General features: G+C 62.3%; 3 protein-coding genes across 7 annotated transcripts; 1 reads left to right on the top strand and 2 right to left on the bottom strand.

Annotated features, from left to right (window-relative positions):
• Positions 1-5,483: 5,483 nt before the first annotated feature.
• Positions 5,484-8,103, top strand: METTL27 (methyltransferase like 27). Of its 3 annotated transcripts, XM_021540372.3 has the most exons (5): positions 5,484-5,647; positions 5,722-5,850; positions 5,925-6,060; positions 6,173-6,265; positions 6,709-8,103. In XM_021540372.3, exons 1-5 carry the CDS (start codon positions 5,540-5,542, stop codon positions 6,945-6,947), a joined length of 705 nt encoding a protein of 234 aa, XP_021396047.1. In that variant the 5' UTR covers positions 5,484-5,539; the 3' UTR covers positions 6,948-8,103. The 3 variants fall into 3 exon arrangements, with proteins under 3 accessions (XP_021396047.1, XP_085413766.1, XP_021396048.1); XM_085557640.1 differs by lacking the exon at positions 6,173-6,265; XM_021540373.3 differs by lacking the exon at positions 5,722-5,850.
• Positions 8,104-8,455: 352 nt separating this feature from the next.
• Positions 8,456-16,361, bottom strand: LOC110475891 (claudin-4-like). 3 transcript variants are annotated; one of them, XM_085557637.1, is made up of 2 exons: positions 16,160-16,361; positions 8,456-9,287 (listed from the first exon to the last, which is right to left on the bottom strand). In XM_085557637.1, the coding sequence occupies exons 1-2, from the start codon at positions 16,307-16,309 to the stop codon at positions 8,634-8,636; spliced, it is 804 nt and encodes a 267-aa protein (XP_085413763.1). In that variant the 5' UTR covers positions 16,310-16,361; the 3' UTR covers positions 8,456-8,633. The 3 variants fall into 3 exon arrangements, with proteins under 3 accessions (XP_085413763.1, XP_085413765.1, XP_021396046.1); XM_085557639.1 differs by lacking the exon at positions 16,160-16,361 and adding an exon at positions 15,426-15,654; XM_021540371.4 differs by lacking the exon at positions 16,160-16,361 and adding an exon at positions 15,434-15,608.
• LOC110475890 (claudin-4-like) lies at positions 11,190-12,839 on the bottom strand. Its single transcript, XM_021540370.3, has one exon. It carries the CDS (start codon positions 12,655-12,657, stop codon positions 12,028-12,030), a length of 630 nt encoding a protein of 209 aa, XP_021396045.1. The 5' UTR covers positions 12,658-12,839; the 3' UTR covers positions 11,190-12,027.
• Positions 16,362-19,233: the final 2,872 nt, after the last annotated feature.

Raw genomic sequence — 19,233 nt, forward strand, 5'->3', positions numbered from 1 at the left:
CCAGTGAAAGTTTGTACCTTATTACTGAGCAGGGCTTTAATGACTTCAACTTCCACCTCCGGGATCTCACCCAGCCTGTCCCTTGCTCTTCCCAGGAGGTGGCAGTCACTTCCCGGGATGCAGGGACGAAACGGGAGTCCCGGGGAGGAGATCTGGAGCGGGGCTGCGTCTCGCAGGAGTGCTCTGGGTAGCCAGGCTGGTGGTCGGGGGGATTTGGGGACACGGTCGGGTGGGCTCGCACCGAGCCAGGGGACTGTGGTGCAGCCACGCCTGGAACCCCAGGAGTGGCAGGGATGTGACCAGTGAGTCACGTTGTGTCCCAGGGTGGGAACAGGGAGCTCCTGAGGTGGACCTGAGGGCACTGAGTCACGAGGGTGCTGTTCCACGAAGGACGGTGAGTCACGAGGGTGCTGTTCCACGAAGGACGGTGAGTCACGAGGGTGCTGTTCCATGAAGGGGATGAGTTCCAGAGGTGCTGTCCCAGGAGGGACACTGAGTCACCAGCCCCAGGTGTGTCAAGGTGTCAGTGATGTCACGGCACTGCCTGTGGGAATGGCAATAGGGAGGCAGCACCCGGCAAACTCACCTGGCTGCGGGGAGGGCTGTGAGGGACAGGAGATGGGTCCAGGAGGTGATGGGGTGTCACAGAGAAACGGGGGACGTGTGGTGGGTGGGACCTGAGGTCTCCGGGTGTGTTGGATGGGAAGTCCCCAGTTAGGGGAAAGGAGCAGGTGACAACGGAGACAAGAGGGAACAAGGGGGAAGGGGGACAAGGAGTGAGGTCTGTGAGCTGGGGGTGTGGATGTGGTTTGTGGGGCTGCTCAGAGGTGAGGAAGAGGCTGAGCTCAGATGAGAACTGCAGCCAGAGCACACACTGTGAATGAAGCCACTGGCATTTGGGATGGGGAGAAAGAGAAATGGGAATGTCACCAGCGTGGGAACACCATGCTCCTGTGGCAGTGTGGAACTGAGGGGCAGAGAGCTTGTGGAGTTCTGTGCACCAGGAGCACAAAGGGAGGGTGGAGTCCATATGCTGGGAGTTCAGGGAAAAGGAGCACCAAGGATTTGGGATGCAAGAGGGATGGAAGCACCGTGTGCGGGGATTGCTGGACTCCAGGACAGTTTGGATGGATGGAGACCAGAGATCTCTGAAGGCTGCTCTTAGAATATCTGGTTTATTAGAGAGGTGAAAGGCCCTGCTTGGAGTCACCAGACGTGACCCATGGCAGGCCCTAGGGCATGGGGGAAGGGAGAGGCAAGGGGTAGAGGGAGATAAGAGGATGCTCCAGGAGAGGGTGGAAGTTCCAAGAGAGCGTCTGGCTCCTCAGGGACCCCTTATCAGGGGCTTCAAGGTGGGCTGGAACAAGACTTAGGCCAATGGGGTCACAGACTCCTGATGCTTCAGGGGAGGGTTCCAGGTGTGGGATGAACCATACATTGGGGTGAGACCGAACAGTCCATTTGACCCTTGGACCTACCTGTAGGTAAGGGCATTGTTCAACCAGAAGGGGGATTGTCCTCATCCTGGCTGTACTATTGTCTTCTACTTGTGCAGTAACTAAGGTTTGGTATGTCACAACTTGTTACCATCTCAGTCTCTGTATTTCCTAAATCTTTTGCCAGGCAATCTTATTTATAAGGCTTTCTTGTTTCATCTTCCCCAACAGCCGCGCACCGGGGGTGCGGGAGGGAGGGAGTGCCGCACATCGGGGCTGCAGTGAGGATGGGAGCGATGCAGGAGCACAGCAGCCGGGGAACGTTCTCAGCATGGCCGGGACATGCCTCTGCTGCTGGCCATGGCAGTGCCCTGCGGGGTGACAGCCGCAGCAGGGAGCAGCCCAGGTCCCGGGGCTCGTGGGCTGCGTGGCCCGCTGGAGGCAGCAAAGCCCTTCCCAGCCCCTGAAGCGGTTCCGTGGGCCGCTCCCGCCGCTCACCAGCTCCGAGCTCCGCCCGGCTCCGCGCCGGCAGCGCTCATCTCCAGCTCACCCGGCCCGGGGCTGTGCCATGGCACCAGGGCAGGAGGGATGGTGACAGCAGCCCCGAGCACCACCAGTCCCAGAACGCCGAGATTCGCAGACTCAGAAGTGGGGCAGGACCTCAGCGAGCCAGGTGAGCTCATGCCCAGATGAGTAGGGCTCAAGGGGCAAAATCCTTGAACACCAGAGGATGGGGGCTAGGGGAAAAGTGGACAGATTCCAGCCATGTCTGGATGCTGGGAAAGGAAAGTGCTCTGTCCTCTAAGGATGTAAGTGCAGAGCAATCTCACCCAGGGTGTGTGAAACCCCACCAGCCACCCCAGCCCTGTCCTGCTGTCAGGACAGTCCTCCAGTCACCTCCTTGGCCACGGAAAGATTAGATAATCATTAAGGCTGGAAAAGCCCTCTGAGGTCATCAAGTCCAACCATTTCTCAGCACTGCCAAGGCCACCACTGCCCCATGTCCCCAGGTGCCACATCCACAGGGCTGTTAAACCCCTCCAGGGATGGGGACTCCCCCACTGCCCTGGGCAGCTGTGCCAGGGCCTGACCACCCTTTCTGTGAAGAAATCTTTCCTAATATCCAGCCTGAACCTCCCTCCTCCCTCTGTCTCCCCACAGAGGCTCTCCAGATCCCACCTGGCTGTCACCCCATGGGGTTTTCCTTCCCTGCTCTGCCCAATTCTGCACCCAGCAGAGCATTCCACCTCCCTGGGATGGTTGTGCATGCTTTCCCAGCTCAGGAAACGCAGCAGAGAGCTCAGGGGACCGTGAAGGGCCCTTTCCCAGAGCTGGAAATGTCTTGGGATGCCCTGAAGACGTTCCCTGGTGCTGGTAGGCTCCTGCACCACCAAGAAACTGCAGTGAGGACAGATCCACAGAGGTGCAGCTCATGACCCTGACAGCCTCCAGTGACAGTTACCATGACTGTCCCCCAAGTCCACGGTTATTCCCCTCCAAGCATCTGTCTCCTTGCCGCAGGGACATCCACCCTGCAGCTGGACCCAGGGGCTGTGTGGGCCACCCAAGAAGTCTTTGAGGCACACAAGGCCATGGGACCGAGCATTCTGCCACTGCAGTCTGATGAAGAAGCTTAGGGACATTCCAACATTATTGGGATGTCCAGGGGGACAGCATCAGTCCCACCCCAAGGGCCAAGGATGTGCCAGGGCTGCCCTGCACAGCTCCTGGGCCATGCAAGCCCACCTGCCCAGGGTACCAATGCCACCACACTTCATCTGGGGATCCAGGAAGGCTCACAGGGGGGACCTGCAGGCAGGTTTGGTGACATTGCCCATCCTGGAGATGCCTGGCCCAAACCCAGCACAGAGCTGGGCTTTCCCAGCTCCTGTCCCAACTCAGTGGCAGGTTTGAAGGCAAGGGACCCACCTAAGCTACCCTTCCACCCCTGCAGCAGCTCCCTGGGGAGGGAGGGCAGGTGAGGTCCCAGAAGAGATCTGTGGGCTCAGGGGGCTCAGCCCCTGCCTTGGGGGCACATGTCCCCCCCAAGTTCCTCTGAGGGGTGGTGGGGACACTCCATCAGGACAACTGAGCTGAGCTCTAGGGTCCCACACCCCATCAGGGCACAGACAGAGACAAGGACAGTGCCCCAAGGAACGGCACCATCGGAGAGGAACGTCCTGTCGCCCAGTGAGAGCCCGCCAGCACCGGGCCACGTGTCGGGACAAAGTCCGGCCTCACACCGGCACCTCCAACCTGCCACTACCTGCTGCCACCTCTGTCCCCTGCCCTCAGCGAGGACAGCCCAGGCCATCAAGGCTGGCAGCAGGTCCTGTGCAGCCCCAGCTGGGCCGTGCTGGGTGCCAGCCAGCCCAGAGCCATGGGGGTGGCACGGGGGGCAGATGTTTGCACAGCTGTGCTGTGACAGAGCCAGCCAGCCACGGGGAGGGGGTGGTTGAGAAAGCACCTGCAAATTCAGGGCTGGATCCATGCGGGTCAAGGCTGCGGGAGGCAAAGCCCAGAGGCCCCCGGGGCCAGCAGAGCAGGGACAGAGGGTGCTGGCGGTGCATCCTGGCACCGGTTGGTGAAGGAAGGGTCTGTTGGTGGTAGGAACCACGATGAGGCTGGGAGAGCCCTTGCTGGAGGCCACAGCACGAGGGACAGGATTGGCCCCACGCTGATGGCAGCCGGGGGACCAAAGTGCCCACGAAGAGCGGCAGGAGCTGGTGGGGCGGTCGCTGCTGTCACCGCTGTCCTCTGCCACTCCACCCAAACTCTCGAGCGCATCCCCGGGCGCGTCCCGTGGGCGGAGGGCTCCCTCTCGAGGGTCCCGGCATCACTGACGGCCCGGCCATCACCCTGCTCCGCCTGCGACCGCGGGCAGGTCCCCAGGGAGGGACACAGGGCGTGACCAGGCCACCACCGCGGCCTCGGTCAGGGCACCGCGTTTTCTTCCTGTCATTAATTAGTGGCTGAATCCGTTAGTAATTAGCGGCTGGATGCGCCTGTTTGGCTGCTGGAAACAGCCGGAGGCGATGGGCACAGCTGTGCCTCGTCCCGGAGCTTGTCCCTCGCCCTCGCTGCGACACCCAAGGTCGGTGAACGGGGGGCTCCCGCAGGGACCTGCCAGGGAGAGCCCCTCGGGAGATAACGAAGCGTCACAAACGTTGGGCACCCCAGAGAGTTGTGACCTGGAGGGGACATCCCGCCCCTCCCTGTGCATCGCGCGGCTTCTCAGGGCTGTTTCTCGCTCTGAGCAAAACCCGAACTTTATCTCGGTTATACATTCATGGCACAGCCCGAGCTGGAAGGAGCCGGGAGCGATCACCAGCTCAGCTCAAGGAGCCAGAATGTGCCTCGTCCTTGCCAGCCACGGCCGTCCTGCCCTCTGTGCCCACGGGGCAGCGCAGAAGGGATGGGCAGGTCAGGAGAAGCAGGAGCTGCCCGGCGGTGAGTGGCCTCCTCCCGGGACAGTCCCGGGCTGTCACTGCCGCACACAGCGCGACACGGCGGGCTCGGTGGTGGCCGCACTGGGTGACGGAGATGTGAGTGCAGGATGGAGATGACAGCGCAGGAGCCGGGCAGGAGGTGACCTGTCCAGGACATGTCCCCGCGCCGGGACACGAGTGACGCAGTTGGAATTGACCCCTGCAGCTGACCGAGCAGCAGAAACAGTGGACACTGCTGGGAGACAGGGCCCCTGGCGCACTGCCCGTGCGGATTCGGTGTCACGCCCCTAGGCCACTTGAGGCCGCCACCCCCGGACTTGGTCAGCCCCGGGACCGGACACCCCCCGGGACACTCAGCCCCGCACCCCCCCGCCTCCCGCCGCACTTGGTCGCTCCCAACGGCCCGCGGGCAGCTCCGGCGGCCAATGGAGCGCGGGGGCGGGGCCGGGGGCGCGCGCCCTCCGGGGCGGGGTCACCGCGGAACCGCGCGCTGGGGGCGTGGCCTGGGCGGGCCGAGGGGCCAATGAGGCGCTGCGGGCGCGTCGCGAGCGGGAGGCGGGGCCAATGGGGTTTGGGGGCGTGGCCGGGCGGAGCCACCGGGTCCATGGGGGGCGGTGCGGTCAGCTGGCCCCGCCGGTGCCGAGCGCGGCCGGGATGGGGCTGCCGGCCGCCGTGCGGGACCGCGTGGCCGCGGTGCACCGGGGCTCGGCGCTGCCCGAACGCCTGCGGCTCTACGACGGCTGGGCCGCCCGCTACGAGCAGGTACCGGGGACGCAGAGGGAGCGGGAGCGCCGAGAGGCCGTGGGTGTCCCCGCTGACCGCCGTGTTCCCCGCAGGATGTGGCGGCTCTGGAGTACCGGGCACCGCATCTGGCCGCCGCCTCGCTCGCCTTCGCCTTCCCCGCGCCGCGTGCGGGGGCGCGGCTGCTGGACGTGGCGTGTGGCACCGGGCTCGTAGCGCGGGAGGTACCGGCGGCACGGGCGGGACGGGCCGCGGGTAACGGGACGGGGCGGGGGTGACGCTGCCTCTGTCCCCGCAGCTCCACCGGCGCGGGTTCCGCTGCCTGCACGGCGTGGACGGCAGCGCGGGGATGCTGGAGCGGGCACGGAGCACCGGGCTCTACCAGGAGCTGCGGCTCTGCGTCCTGGGCAGGGAGCCGCTGCCCGCGCCCGCAGGTAACGGGAGGGGACGGACCCCCGGCACCCCTCGGTGACACCTACGTGTCCCGCAGGCACCGGGCGGGGGGAGCCCCGGAGGGTCCCCCGGTGACGCCCCGTGCCCTCGCAGAGCACTACGACGCCGTGACGGTGGTGGGGGCGCTGGGCGAGGGGCAGGTGCCGAGCTCGGTGCTGCCGGAGCTGCTGCGCGTCACCAAGCCCGGTAAGGGCGGAGCCGTGTCCCTCCCCGCCGGGACCCCGGGGGTGGTGAGATGGGACGCCGAGCCCCGGTGGCTGCGGGTCCCCCGCTGAACGCTGGACCCGTGGCACAGCTGAGACAGCACTGCTGGCAGGGACGGGCGGTGCACGGTGTCCCTGACCCTGTCCACTGCCAGCTCTGGGCAGCGGGACAAGGTGGGAGGTGGCAGTAACGGGGCCGGTGTGTGACCGCCCACCCATCCCCTGCCCCCCGGCCCCCTGTCCTGCCCATCTCTGCCTGCTGTCCTCCTGCCCCCTGCCCTGTGCACGGCCTGTCCGTGCCCGTCCCCTGCCCTGGGACAGGGACTCCTGGCAGGCTCTGGGTGCCTCCCCGCGTCCCCACCCTTTCCGGGGGATGCTGTCCCAGAGAGGGACACCAGTCAGTGTTACCTGCCTCCTGACCCGCAGGCGGCTTCCTGTGCCTGACGACGAGGAGCAACCCCTCGAACCTGCGGTACAAGGCAGAGCTGGAGGCGGCGCTGGGCCAGCTGGAGCAGAGCGGAGCCTGGCAGAAGCTGCTGGCCCAGGAAGTGGAGTACTGGGAGAGGGCCACCACCGAGGAGGAGAGCACCCAGGGCACGGGCTACATCTCCGGGGTGGTCTACATCTACCAGAAGTGCCCTGTGCCCCATCTCGAGGAGGGCTGAGAGCTAGCATGGCTCTGGAGGGGGGGTGAGCACTTGACCCTTTATAAAACTGAACCCAGTGACCCCCTCCTGCAGCAGGCCAGCTGCTGGGGGTGACAATATTTTGGAGGAATTTCCCCATTCCCTTCTTCAGTTCCTTCTCACTGAGGTCTGGCATGGGGCCCTTGTCTGCTCCTCAGCACGGGAAGGGTATCTTGGATTCACCAGGGTCTCCTGGGCACCACCTTTAGCTCTGGTGCTTAGGTATTTACCCCAACACCTCAACGTTCACCATGGCATCTCACAGACCCACATGGCTGTTCTGGTATGTCCCGTCTGGGATGTCTTCTCCCCACCTCGCCCATCTCAGCACTCATGGTCAAAATCTAAATCCTTCATCTCCTACCCCTAGAGTCTTTACCTGGGGACTGCTGGAGGTGAGTCCCCACTGCTGTGTCCTGTGGCCTCCCATCCTCATCCTCCCTAGGGACTGACCCAACCCTGAGGTGCAGGAGCCTCCACACCCAGAGTCAAAGCAGCAATGCCAAGGTGACTCCCAGCTGGAGAGGCTTCCCAAGTGCCACATCTGTCTTCCATCCCACAACAGCTGCTTGAATCTCTCATTTTCCCACAGCTTTGTAATTAATGGTCTGGGAGGGGAAATGAGTTTGGAAGGGATTTTGGGAGCTGGCAGGTGCTCCCCACCCAAGAGCTACCCAGCACTGCCTGCCCAGCCTGTTCCCCCAGCCCCTTGCTGGGCTGCCTTCACAATTCTTCCTCTGCTGCTCCCTTGGGAAGTTTTTTACCCAAATCTCTTGCTGGTCTATTTGGATTTTTTTTATTTTTCCCTTCCCTTGGACCTGTTTCTGCTCATCCTGTTCCCATGTTCCTGGAGAACAGGTTGCATCCTTCTCCTCAGGAGCTGTTCCTCAGTATGAGGCAATGGCTGTGTCTGTACCTGTTCCTCACCCAGGGCATCCTACATCTTCCATACTCACCCTCACCAGGGTTCTTGTCACCCTTCTGCTTTGTCTCCCATGTTTTAGGGTCCCTGTGCCCATCAGTAGGTGTCCTACTGCTCCCTCCCCCTTTGTCAACAACACTGTCCCCTGGGCAGCTGGGAGTTGTGGCTGTCCCCAGCCCTGCACTTGCCTGTTCAATAAACCCCTGTCCTTGCTATCTGTCTGCTGTGTGTTGTTCCCAGAGCAATGGGAATATGCACCCACCAGGATGGGTGGCCAGGAGCCTGGGAGGGGGGATTCAGCCTTTCTCTGGGGTTCCCTCCCAGTCCATGGGGGCTCAGAGCACCTGGTGTCCCCCCATGCCTCTCTTAGCTCTCAGTGTCCTCCCCCTGCCTCAGTTTCCCACTGCAGGGAATGCCAGGAGCACCCTGGCTGACTACTGCTGATCCCCATGAAGATAGAGATGTTCCAGGTGCTGGAACACAGCAGCTGGCAGGGCACGGCACCCCCGGGACGCATCACCATCCTCCCCGCACCGCGCTGTTCAAAATGAGCCCAGGCAGCCTCGGTGGCACCAGGATGTTTATAGTCCCTGCCCTGGGGAAGGGCACATGTGGGGACCGTGCTGGGGGTCAGCCAGCGTGGGGATGGGCAGGAGGAGGCAGTGCAGGGGCAGAGTGTGGCACGGGGATGCAGAACAGAGACGGTGGTGCTCTGCCTTGGGCTGGCACCTGGGTACAGGGGCTCACACATAGTCCTTCATGGCATAGCCCATCGGGCCGCAGGATTTCACTGCCCTGTACTTCTTGGGGTAGGGGTCCTGCTGGGACTGGGATCCTGAGCAGCACAGGACGCCCCCACCGAAGAGCTGCAGGGCACTGGAGGCCCAGCCGATGTAGAGGGCAGCCCCCAGCTCTCTCTTGAGGGCCTCGGGCACCATGGGGTTGTAGAAGTTGCTGACGATGCTGTTGGCAGACCAGGAGACAGGGATGAGCAGCATGATGCTGGCCATGATGAAGATGACACCTGCCACCGCAGAGATCCTGCTCTTGGTGCCGTTGTCATCCACGCAGCGGGTGCAGTCGGCTCCCGAGAGCGCGATGAAGAAGGCGAGGAAGGCCACGAAGATGGAGGTGACAACCAGGGCACGAGCAGCTTGCAGGTCAGAGGTGAGCTCCAGCAGGGAGTCGTAGGCTTTGCACTGCATCTGCCCCGTGCTCTCGTAGACGCAGTTCATCCACAGCCCTTCCCAGAACACCTGGGCCACCACGATGTTGGAGCCGATGAAGGCCGTCACCTTCCACATGGGCAGGGCACAGGTGAGGATGGAGCCCAGCCAGCCCAGCGTGGCCATTATCAGTCCTCCCATCTGCATCGTCATCATCGCCATCCACAGCTCCTGCGGGGACAGGCACGGATGTCACAGGCACAGCCCACAGCCAGGGACAGCATGGGCTTCATCTGGTGTGTCCTGCTCCCCACAAGGATGGGAATGGCTGTAGGACAGCAGGGGGACATGAGTGACACAGGGACTTGAAAGACATGGGGCATGAGTGGCATGAGGTGGTGCTGCAGGACAGGATAGGAACACGTGGCGCTGAGGACCCAGGCCCCAAGCAGGCCAAGGTGCAGGAGCCCCCGTGTGTCACATAGCCCCTACATTGTCCCCACAGCATAGCACAGCCTCTGCCATCACCTCTTCCCAGGGCATGGCAAGTGTTAGGGAAGGGATGACTTTTGGGAAGCAGGATGGGGGGCTTGCTGTTCCCACCCCCAGCACTCCAGAGTGCAGACTCCCCACCCCACACTCACCCCATGTCCTGCCCTGATGGCCATCCCCCAGTGCCCACCCCATGTCCCACTCCACCACGGGTGCTCAGCCTTCCCGGCCATAAGCCTCATGCCAGGGACACAGGCAGGGAAGGCAGCCCCCCACACCACTCAGCACTGCCTGCTCCTGGTTTGGCTTTGCCCTCACAGCCATCCTACAGTGCCCTTTGGACCTGGGATCTCTTCTCCAGGAGAAAATGGAAATGGGACAGAGCCCAGCTCTGCCCTGATCCCTGGTCTGGGGCTCAGCACCTTCTGCGATACCATCCCAGAGAAGCCCCAGGAGCAGCCCCAAGAGGGCAAAGCCTGGTGAGGGGTTATGGGGTGGCATCCCCGGGACAGGGATGGTTGGTACAGGGACACAAGCTGGGCACACTGGCACTGTGGTCACGTGTGACTGCTGTGGCCCTGGCTCAGCCCACATGCAGTTCAGCCCCTCATGGAGCAGAGTTCACCCATGGCTGCCTATGCCGTGCTTGGCAGCTGGGACCAGCCGGGGTTTTATGGCCCAGCGGGTATCGGTTGTGCCTGGCACACCCTGTGGCTCTTGCCAGAGGTTTCCCCATCATTTCCCCTGTCTTAGTTTTGATTTCTCCGGCCTCTCCCGTTTTATCCCCACTCCTTACCCAGCATCTTTTATCCCTCAGGAGCCTGATGGACGCTCAGCACTGGGACTTTGCATCCCCCAGGCCATGAAAGACTCTTTGCGTCAAAATCACAGCTCCTCCCCCGTGCTCCAGGCAGGCAGGAGCCGGGATGGTGGGAGCCATCCCAGGCACTCTTCCCCAGCTAGCAGCACCTGGCCACACAAGACACCCAAAATAGGGTCTACGACCACCTGCGTGAGGACAAGTGGTGTCTCCATGGATCCTTGGGGATGCTCGACAGACCATTGTGCTCACATTTCCACCTGGCTACCGGCACCACAGGATTACAGGAATATTTTCCACCATTCCCGTGGCCCTCCAGCCCTCAGACCCAGATGAGACACCGAGAGCTAGGCAGAGTCACCCCTCGTCCCCCCAAACCCCGAGGTGGGGAGGGAGGATGTTCCCAAGCCAGAGGAGCACTTGCCGTGCCGCAAGCGATGTAGGCAAAACCCGCGGCGCTGCCCACGCCGGCCGCGGGGCGCTCCCAGCCGGGGCTGGGGGTGGAACCGGGGCCAGCGCGCCCCGACTCGCCCCGGACGGCGCCGCCACCTTCTCCCTGCTCGGGTGGGATGATCGCGGTGGGTCAGGCGTGGGACAGGCGTGGGACAGTCCTGACACCCCGTCTTTGTGCCGTGGCAGCAGCCGCTGTCACCCCCGGGGCGGCCCGGGAGGGGAGCGGCCAGGGACGCCAGGGCTGGAGCAGGAGGCAGGGATCTCAAGGGATCTCTCAGGAGGACGGGGGCACAGGAGCAGCGGGCTGTCCCACCACCGAGGCGGGTGTTGGAGAGGGTAAAGAAAACGAGGCACAGCGGGCTCTGAGCAGCTGCCGTTTAATGCGGGAAGGCTGGACACGGGGAGGGACGGCAGCACAGCCAGGGGTACCGTGAGACCGCACTCCCGGCCCCGGGCACCCGACTCTGGGACGACGGATGGGGTCGGGTCCGGGAGTCGTCCCGCACCACGCGGGGGCACAGCCCGGTTCCGGTCCCGCCTCCCCGACCGGTTTTCCCAGCCCGGCCGCTGCCTTCCCACTCCCAGGATAATGATGCCCCCGCCCTGGGGAGCTGCCGCGAGAAATCGCACTCTGTACGGCCGCTCCGAGCCCCGAAAGTAGGTCAAAGTCAAAATTTAGAGAACAGGCAGGTGACAGCCCCTGTCACCCCTCAAGACCCTGCCGGCGTTTGCAGATTTCACAGAACCACTACGTCCCTGTGACCATGTGGGACAGGTTTGCTGTCCCTACCAGCACCAACACCGCCACCCACCCCGAGGGACAGACACGTCCCGGGGAGCTTCACGCGGGGAAAGAGAGCCCTGTGCCACCCGTGGGACGGGCTCTTGGGAGCTGTGTCACCACATGGCACACCCCGATACCGGGAGCCGGCAAATGCTCGAGGAGGAGATCAGGCGATGTCTCGGAGAAGATGCCTCAGCTGGACGCTGTGGGGGGGGGAGCAGAACCCCCACCGCGGACAGCCAGGACAAGATCTCCTTGTCCCCTGTCTCAACCGAGATTAAAGAACCGGCTTCAAGCCCGGTGGAACAAAGGCAGCTCTGTCTGCCTTCCCCCGCACCGCCCCGGCGCCCGGCCGGTCCCAGCCCAGCCGGGGAGGATGGGTGTCCCGCGAGGTCCCCGCGCCCTGGGGCGGCCGGGGGCTCCTACACGTAGTTGCTGGCCGGCAGCGAGCGAGCAGCCGTGAACTTGGCGGAGTAGGGCTTCTCTCCGCGGGGAGGGCAGGTGCAGCACAGGATCCCTCCCCCCAGCAGCAGCAGCGCCGAGGCCGCCCAGCCCACGTAGAGGGACGAGCCCAGGTCCCGCTTCTGCGAGTCAGAGACCAGCGGGTTGTAGAAGTCCTGGATGATGCTGTTGGCTGACCAAGAGATGGGGATGAGGATGAGGATACCGGCGACGATGAAGATGATGCCGGAGAGGATCATGACCTTGGCTTTGGCGGTGTCATCCTCCACGCAATTGGTGCACTTGCCGCCGGCGACGGCCAGCAGGGTGCCCAGGATGGCCAGCACGATGGCCACCACCACCATGGCACGGGCGGCTTGCAGGTCCTGCGGCAGGGCCAGCAGCGAGTCGTACACCTTGCACTGCATCTGGCCCGTGCTCTGCACCACGCAGCTCATCCACAGCCCTTCCCAGATGATCTGTGCCACCACGATGTTGTTCCCGACAAAGGCCGTCTCCCGCCACATGGGCAGTGCGCAGCAGAGGATGGAGGCCAACCAGCCGATGACGGAGAGGGCGATGCCCAGCACCTGCATCCCCATGGAGGCCATCGCTCGCTGCCTGCTTCCCTGCCCGCCTCCCGCCGCGCAGTGCCGGCTGCCGGGCCCATGGCAGGCATTATATGCCTTTGCCGAGGGAGGAGCGCCGCCGCAGCCGCCGGCCTGCCGCCGGCACCGGATGGAGGGGTAGAACCAGTTTCCCGGGATTCTTCCACTTGTATTTCTCCCTGCAGCGATGACACTTAATATCCCGGTTGCTCCCACGGAGGAGGATACAGGGGACTGGGATCAGGCCACCCAGGTGTAGGAGTGCATGCCATTGCTGTGGGCAGGCAGGACGTGCCCAGGGCAGCACTAGGGCTCAGCCTGGGATGCTAAAGGGGAAGAGCTGGTGTCCAGGCACCAGGATATCTCTGCCATCCCTGCCAGAACCCTCTGCTCCATCACTTGGATGGGGTCCCTTCACGCTTTCATGCCTCAGTTCCCTCCAGCTCATAGTGACTGCTCCAATCCGGCCTCTTGCCCCCCCATGGCCCCATGCCGAGGGAGGTGCACATTGTCCCCTCCGGCTGCTGGGCTCCGTGCCCAGCAGGACACAAGCGGCTCTTGTTTGCTCCTTGGCGTCCATACCAGCACTTCCAGCCCTCCATCAGGCCTCGGGCAGGAGGTGCCACCGCCCAGACCAACAAACCGGTTGGAGCGGCTGCCGGTTCCCCACAAAGGAGAGACAGCACTGCCTGGGGCAACAGGGGGACAGACCCCAAACCAGCTCATCTGTGCTCCAGTGCCAAGCCAGGGCTCACACAGCCACCCTCAGCCCCAGCTCTGCCCGTGTCCCACTGCCTGCATGGTGGGGTTAGGTGGGTTGGGGTTGTGAGGGGCAGATGTGGCCTCGAGCTGCCCCAGAGCCATACCCACTGATCCCACTGATCATACCCAGAGCCACATCCACTGATCCCAGTGCTGATGCCAATACCGATGCCAGCACTGATGCCATACTGATGCTGCCCCTGTCCTCTTTTAATCCATGACTCCAATGCAGGCTCCCTCCCTGCTCCCTCCAAGCCCCTGTACAGGCACAGCACAACACCAGACAGACATTGCACTGTTTCATCACCCTAGCTTAATCCTGGGCCCCTGGAAAAGATAAGAAGAACGGAGATAATCTTAGTTTTCCTGAGCACTGGGGTTACCATCATGATCCAACCATTTGTGCTTATTGCTTGGTGCGAGGGACACTGCTCATGCCAGGATGTCCCTGGGCATCATGTCCCAGTGTGGTGGGACAAGCCTGGTGGCCCATGCACCGCAGTGCCAGGAGGATGTCTGGGGACATGTCTCACAGCAGACCCCAACCTAAGGAGATGGTCATGGTCCTGCCTGCCTGACTTGTGCCAGTGGAGCTGCCCAGGTCCGTCCCTCTGTCCTGCTGGAATGCTCGCATTGCTCACATACCAGTGTGTCCAGCCTGCAGCCAGAACCTTGTGGTCAAGGGTTCCCTTTAATCTACAGAGCTCCGGAGCATCCCCGCCGGGGCCAGACCCTGCCTGAGGCTTTCACCTCCCAGCCGGCTGCTGCAACCACTGCCTTATTTGGGGTTGGAGAGAGGCACACGCCCAAATGTGTGTGTGGCTCACAGCAGCCGTGTCCCCGCAGGCACGTGGGGACATGTCTGTGGGCTGGGGACAAATGGCAAGGTGGGGACAGGGATTCCCTCGCGCACAGAGCATCAAAACTTGAGCTGTTCATACTCCCCCTCGGAGGCAGAGCAGGCGCCAGCACAGCCTGTGACAGCCAATGACTGTAATTAATGCTGGAACGTGACATATCTTCCACCTGGCAGCTGCCACACAGGGGCAGCCCCTGTGCCCTGCCCCACATTCCCAAGTGACACACCCACCCGGACAGCACTGCCAGCCCCGTGTCCCCCGCACTGCCAGCCCCGTGTCCCCAGCACTGCCGGACAGCAGGACCGTCAGACACCAGCTTGGCGTGGAGGAGCAGCAGCCAACCCCAGAGCCCTTGGAGCCTGAGGATGGTAGTGCAGCATAGGGGGACCACCAAGAACCTCAGAACATGCCATCCAGGACAAGCACTCCACAGACACCAGCCCCACATGGACACCAGCCCCACAGCCCTGTCCCAATGCTAATTCCCAGTGCTTCCTGTAGGACCCCAACCCAGATTTTCCCCAGTGTCAGCTGCAAGGAACCATGGCACAGGCACATGTCCTGGTGGGACCACAGCCCAGTTGCTCAGCAGGAAGCTCCTCTACCCCAAAACAGGCTGCTCAACACATTCAGCCCATCCTGAGCCTTCACCACACAGCACTTGTCCCAGCACCCACTCAGGTGTAGATGCCTTGCCCCAAATGCAGTGGGATTTGAAGGACATGCAGGAGCCAGGGCTCCCATCCCTGTTACACTGCACTAAGATGGTGTGTGAAGGCAGAGCTCCCGTTCTGGCACATCCATCAGGAAACACCTTCTGACACTTTCCCTGGGTTCACCAGCATGGGGACACACTGCAGCCCCTCAGCTGAGCAGTGAGGCCATTCCCAGGCACAAAGGTGACATTAAACGCAGTGTCACCACAATGCCAGGCACTGCTGGGTGAACAGCAGAGGCTGTGTTACCCTGGCCTTGCTCAGGGTGGAGGAAACTCTGCAGGGAGAGGGCTTGGGGCATGAATCTCCTGCCAAAAAGGGCTTGGGGACATCCCCACCCACGACATGGGTGTCAGTCCCACCACACATACCCCACACCACTGAGGAGGGAAGAGCCCTTCATCCCCCAGGACCCACATATGGACCCACCAACCTGGCTACCTCAAGGTCCCAGAGAGGCAGGTGAGACTTGCCAGCAAACGATGATCCACCGGGATTTCTGGCTTCACATCTGCTGAGCAAGGCACGGCCAATAACCCTCCCACTCAGCCTCTGAGCAGTGGGGCAGCTTCTCCCCGCTGGAGGCCGAGGATTAGTTACCGACAGCCCAGAGACTGAATGTTCCCAAATAACATCCTTGCCCAACTTAAATCCCTCCGACCGACTCAAATATGCACAGTCAGGTTGTTTATCGCTATGGGAAAGCAAAGTCTTATCAGGAGGGGAACCGTGCGCCGGGACCTGTGGGGTCCCTGCAGGTCTCCAGCAGGGAGAGAAGGGACCTTCGGCCTGAAGTCGCTCTGAAACTCAAAACTCTGTCCGGTTTCTATGCAACAAGTGGCTCCCAACAGGGAAAACACCCCTAAGTGCTGCCAAGGTGTTGGCGAAGGTATGGGGGAGATGGTGGATCAGGAAGGGGGTCTCGGGAGGTGCAATGGGAGCTCCCCACGGGTGATGCTCGGAGGAAGCGGGATGCCACGGCAAAGCCCTGGGGAAGACGATCAGATCTGTCCGGGTGGGGAAGCCCCAGGCATGGTTCAGAACCACCAGCCCCCTGACACATCCCGCCGGTCCATGTCCCCCGCCGCCCCCAGCCCCCGTGTGCCGCAGCCGCCTCCCCGCCCCGCCGGCACACAGAGCTGCCATTGATGCTCGGAGCCGCCTCACCTGCTCCCGCCGCGCCGAAGGGGCTCCAACAATGGGCTGCCTGTGTGCCCTGGCCGGGGCAGAGCCAGCAGCCCCGCGCCTGAAATATAAGCAGCCGAGGCGGCATTTACCGCCCCGGCCCCGCTCCCCCGGGGGAAAAAGCGCCGGCATCCGACCGCAGCGGCGGGGAACACCCCGGCCCCGCCGCACGCGTGAGTGGGACGCGGCCCCGCGGCGCCCGGGGCGGTTTCTGCCGTCACCTCCTGCGCACCCCGGGGTGCTGCCGGCTGCATGGATGGGGATGCTGCAGTGGGTGTCCCCCCCTGTCAGCGCAGGTGTCCTTCCTTTGGAGCCACCAAAAGGGTGATGCTCCCGTGACCTTCGCGTCTGGCATTTGTTTGGGGTCTCTGCATCGCAGTGGAGCAAACCTGTCCCCGTGTCACCTCAGAGTTCCTGCAGCCACCACACTTTGTCCCCATCCCCAGGGACTCGGATACTCCTCATCCCTCCCTGGCTGTGCGGGGGTGCAGAGGGACCGCAGCGGGGAGGGAGATGTAGCAGTTGGGATGGGGGTGCTCTCAGGAATCCCCCAGGAACGCTGGCCCTGCTCAGCTCCTCAGTAAACACTAGTGAGCTGCTTTGCTCACCACAAGAATGTGTCCTGCCGGGGGTGGCCGGCACCCCGAAACCCCGGTGATTTGCCCCTTCCTCCGTCGTGAGTCAGGCAGCAGCAGCTGCCCCAGGCTGGCACGACACCGGACACAGCCTGTATTTTGGGCAATTTGGGATGACAAAGTGGGGACGCCACATGTGGGGCTCTGATTGCAGGGTCGGGGGCTGTGATGTTTCACTGCCCTGTCCCACCCCAGCTCTGCCCCAGTAGCTCCTATCCCATATACCTGCCTTGAGTATCCCACTCTTCTCCTGTCCCACAGCCCTGCCTGGAACATCCTCCTTGTCCCATATCCCTATCCAGAGGTATCCCTCTCTCCTACTTCCCACTCCTATGCGGGTTATCTCCCCTGCCCCATATACCCGCTATTGAGTATGCCCACTGTTCGAAAAACCTGGGGATATAGCCCTGCCCCTATTCCTGTGCCTCACAGCCCTGTCTGGGGTGCCAACCTCCTTTCCCAGAGCCCTGTCTGGGGTATGACCCTGCCCCAAAGCCCTGGTTGGGGCATCCCCACACCCTACAGCCATGCCTGGGGTCCCCTCCTGGTCCAGAGCCCTGCCAGGGGAACCCCTGCCCACAGCCCTGCAGCCTCATGTGCACTGGGGGAGGGTGTGTATGTGTGCACCTGTACCACCGCCTGTTCACTTCTGCCTCTGTCAGTCTGTGTGTGTGAGCCTGAGCCTGCCTGTGAGTCTGTGTGTGTGTGTGTCTGTCTGAATCTGTGTCCGTGAGTCTGTGTGTGTCTGTGAACCTGTTGGTGAGTCTCTGTGTGTATCTGTCAGTCAATATGTCCGTGTGTCTGTCTCATGTGTCTGTGTGTCCATGAGCTTGTGTGTGTCTGTGAAACTGTTGGTGAGTCTCTGTGTGTATCTATCAGTCAATATGTCTGTGTGTCTGTCTCCATGTGTCTGTGTGTCCAAGTCAGTCGCTGTGTGTCCGTGTGTCTACGCGTCCGTGTGTTTCTGTGTGCGCTGCATGCCAGGCACTGCTGCCAGCAGAGGGTGTGTGGGGGGGGTTGTGTGTGCACCTGTCTGTGTGTTTGTGGTGTTTGTGTGTGCCTGCACTTTTCTGTGTGTCTGTGTCTTGTGTGTCTGCGTGTCTGTGTGTGTGCCTCTGTCTGTGTGTCTGTGATGTCTGTGTGTTTGTACCTGTGTCTGTGTGTGTGTCTCAGTGTGTTGACCTGTGTCTGTGCCTGTGCACTCCTGCACCCCGGGACCATGGGCACTCCCCTGCCTGCACATGTGGGGCCCTGTGACAGCACTGGACTGTGCACACCCACCCCGAGGTGCCCCCAAGGGCTAGGACCTCCAGTGCCCCCAGCAACATGGGCACAGGACCCTGGGGGCTGCTTGCATGGGCTGGGTCAGCTCTTGGTACCCCCAGCTGGCTGTGGGGATTTTTGGTGCCCTCAGAGGGGTGATCATGGTACAGTGGGGTGGCAGAAGCTCACCCAGCCAAGTACAGGATATTTTGGGGATGTCGTGGGTTGGCAGAAGCTGGATATGGGGGTATTGGGGTGTCACAGTGGGTGAAGGTCAGACATGGGGTGCTGCACGGGGCCGGAAGTCAAGCTGGGTGGATATGGGGTGACAAGGGGTGACAAGGGGTGGCAACAGCTAACCCAGATGTATATAGGGTATCAGTGTGCTGTGGGGTGACCCTGCTGACTATAGGGGTTCAGAGTGCTGCAGGGCAATAGAAGGTGCCACCTGTGTGGCACCCAAATCCAAGCCCTCTGGCTATGGGGTGTTGGGATACAGTGGGGGCAAAGAGCTCCAATCCCCCTGGCTGTGGGATGTCAGGGTACTGTGGGGTACAGCCAGGCAGTTGCAGGGCTCTCCCCCCCCCATCCCAGCTGCACGGCGCCAGCTGCCAGCATCCCACTGCGCTCTTGAGTAGTTAATAAGTTGTAGAGGAGATTTTTGGAGCAGACAGGGAACAGGTAGGAGCAAGCCTGTGTCCAGCAACCACATTCCTGGGGGAGGGGGACTCGAAGCACTGGCACTACCCTCGGCATGCAAGGCTGGGGGGCGAAACATGCACCCCACAGCCATGGGGCTGTTGTTGCCAAGTCTGAAGGGATTGCTCATGCCTTGAGCTATTTTTCCCTGTGCTGGGTGCCAGCTCAGGTTGTCAGGGTGATGCTGCCGGGGTGGTTACGTGCATTATCTGCTTCCTTCAAGGTCACAAGACTTGTGCAGGATGAGTAAAGATATTTATCAGTCAGTCAGAGGATCTCTGACAGTGCTCCCAGCCCAGCAGGGTGGGAACAGGAGGGGCCAGGATGGGTTCCTGCTGGGCCAGGAGCACCCACAGCTCCCCTGGAAGGGTGACACAAGCCTCATGGCACGGCGGAGGGGTTGCACTTTGCACGGTGATGCAAAGGTGCCCGACGCTCACCAAAACCCAGTTAAACGTG

Source organism: Lonchura striata, chromosome 19 (genome assembly GCF_050655825.1).
Source record: "Lonchura striata isolate lonStrDom1 chromosome 19, ASM5065582v1, whole genome shotgun sequence".
Classification (NCBI taxonomy): domain Eukaryota; kingdom Metazoa; phylum Chordata; class Aves; order Passeriformes; family Estrildidae; genus Lonchura; species Lonchura striata.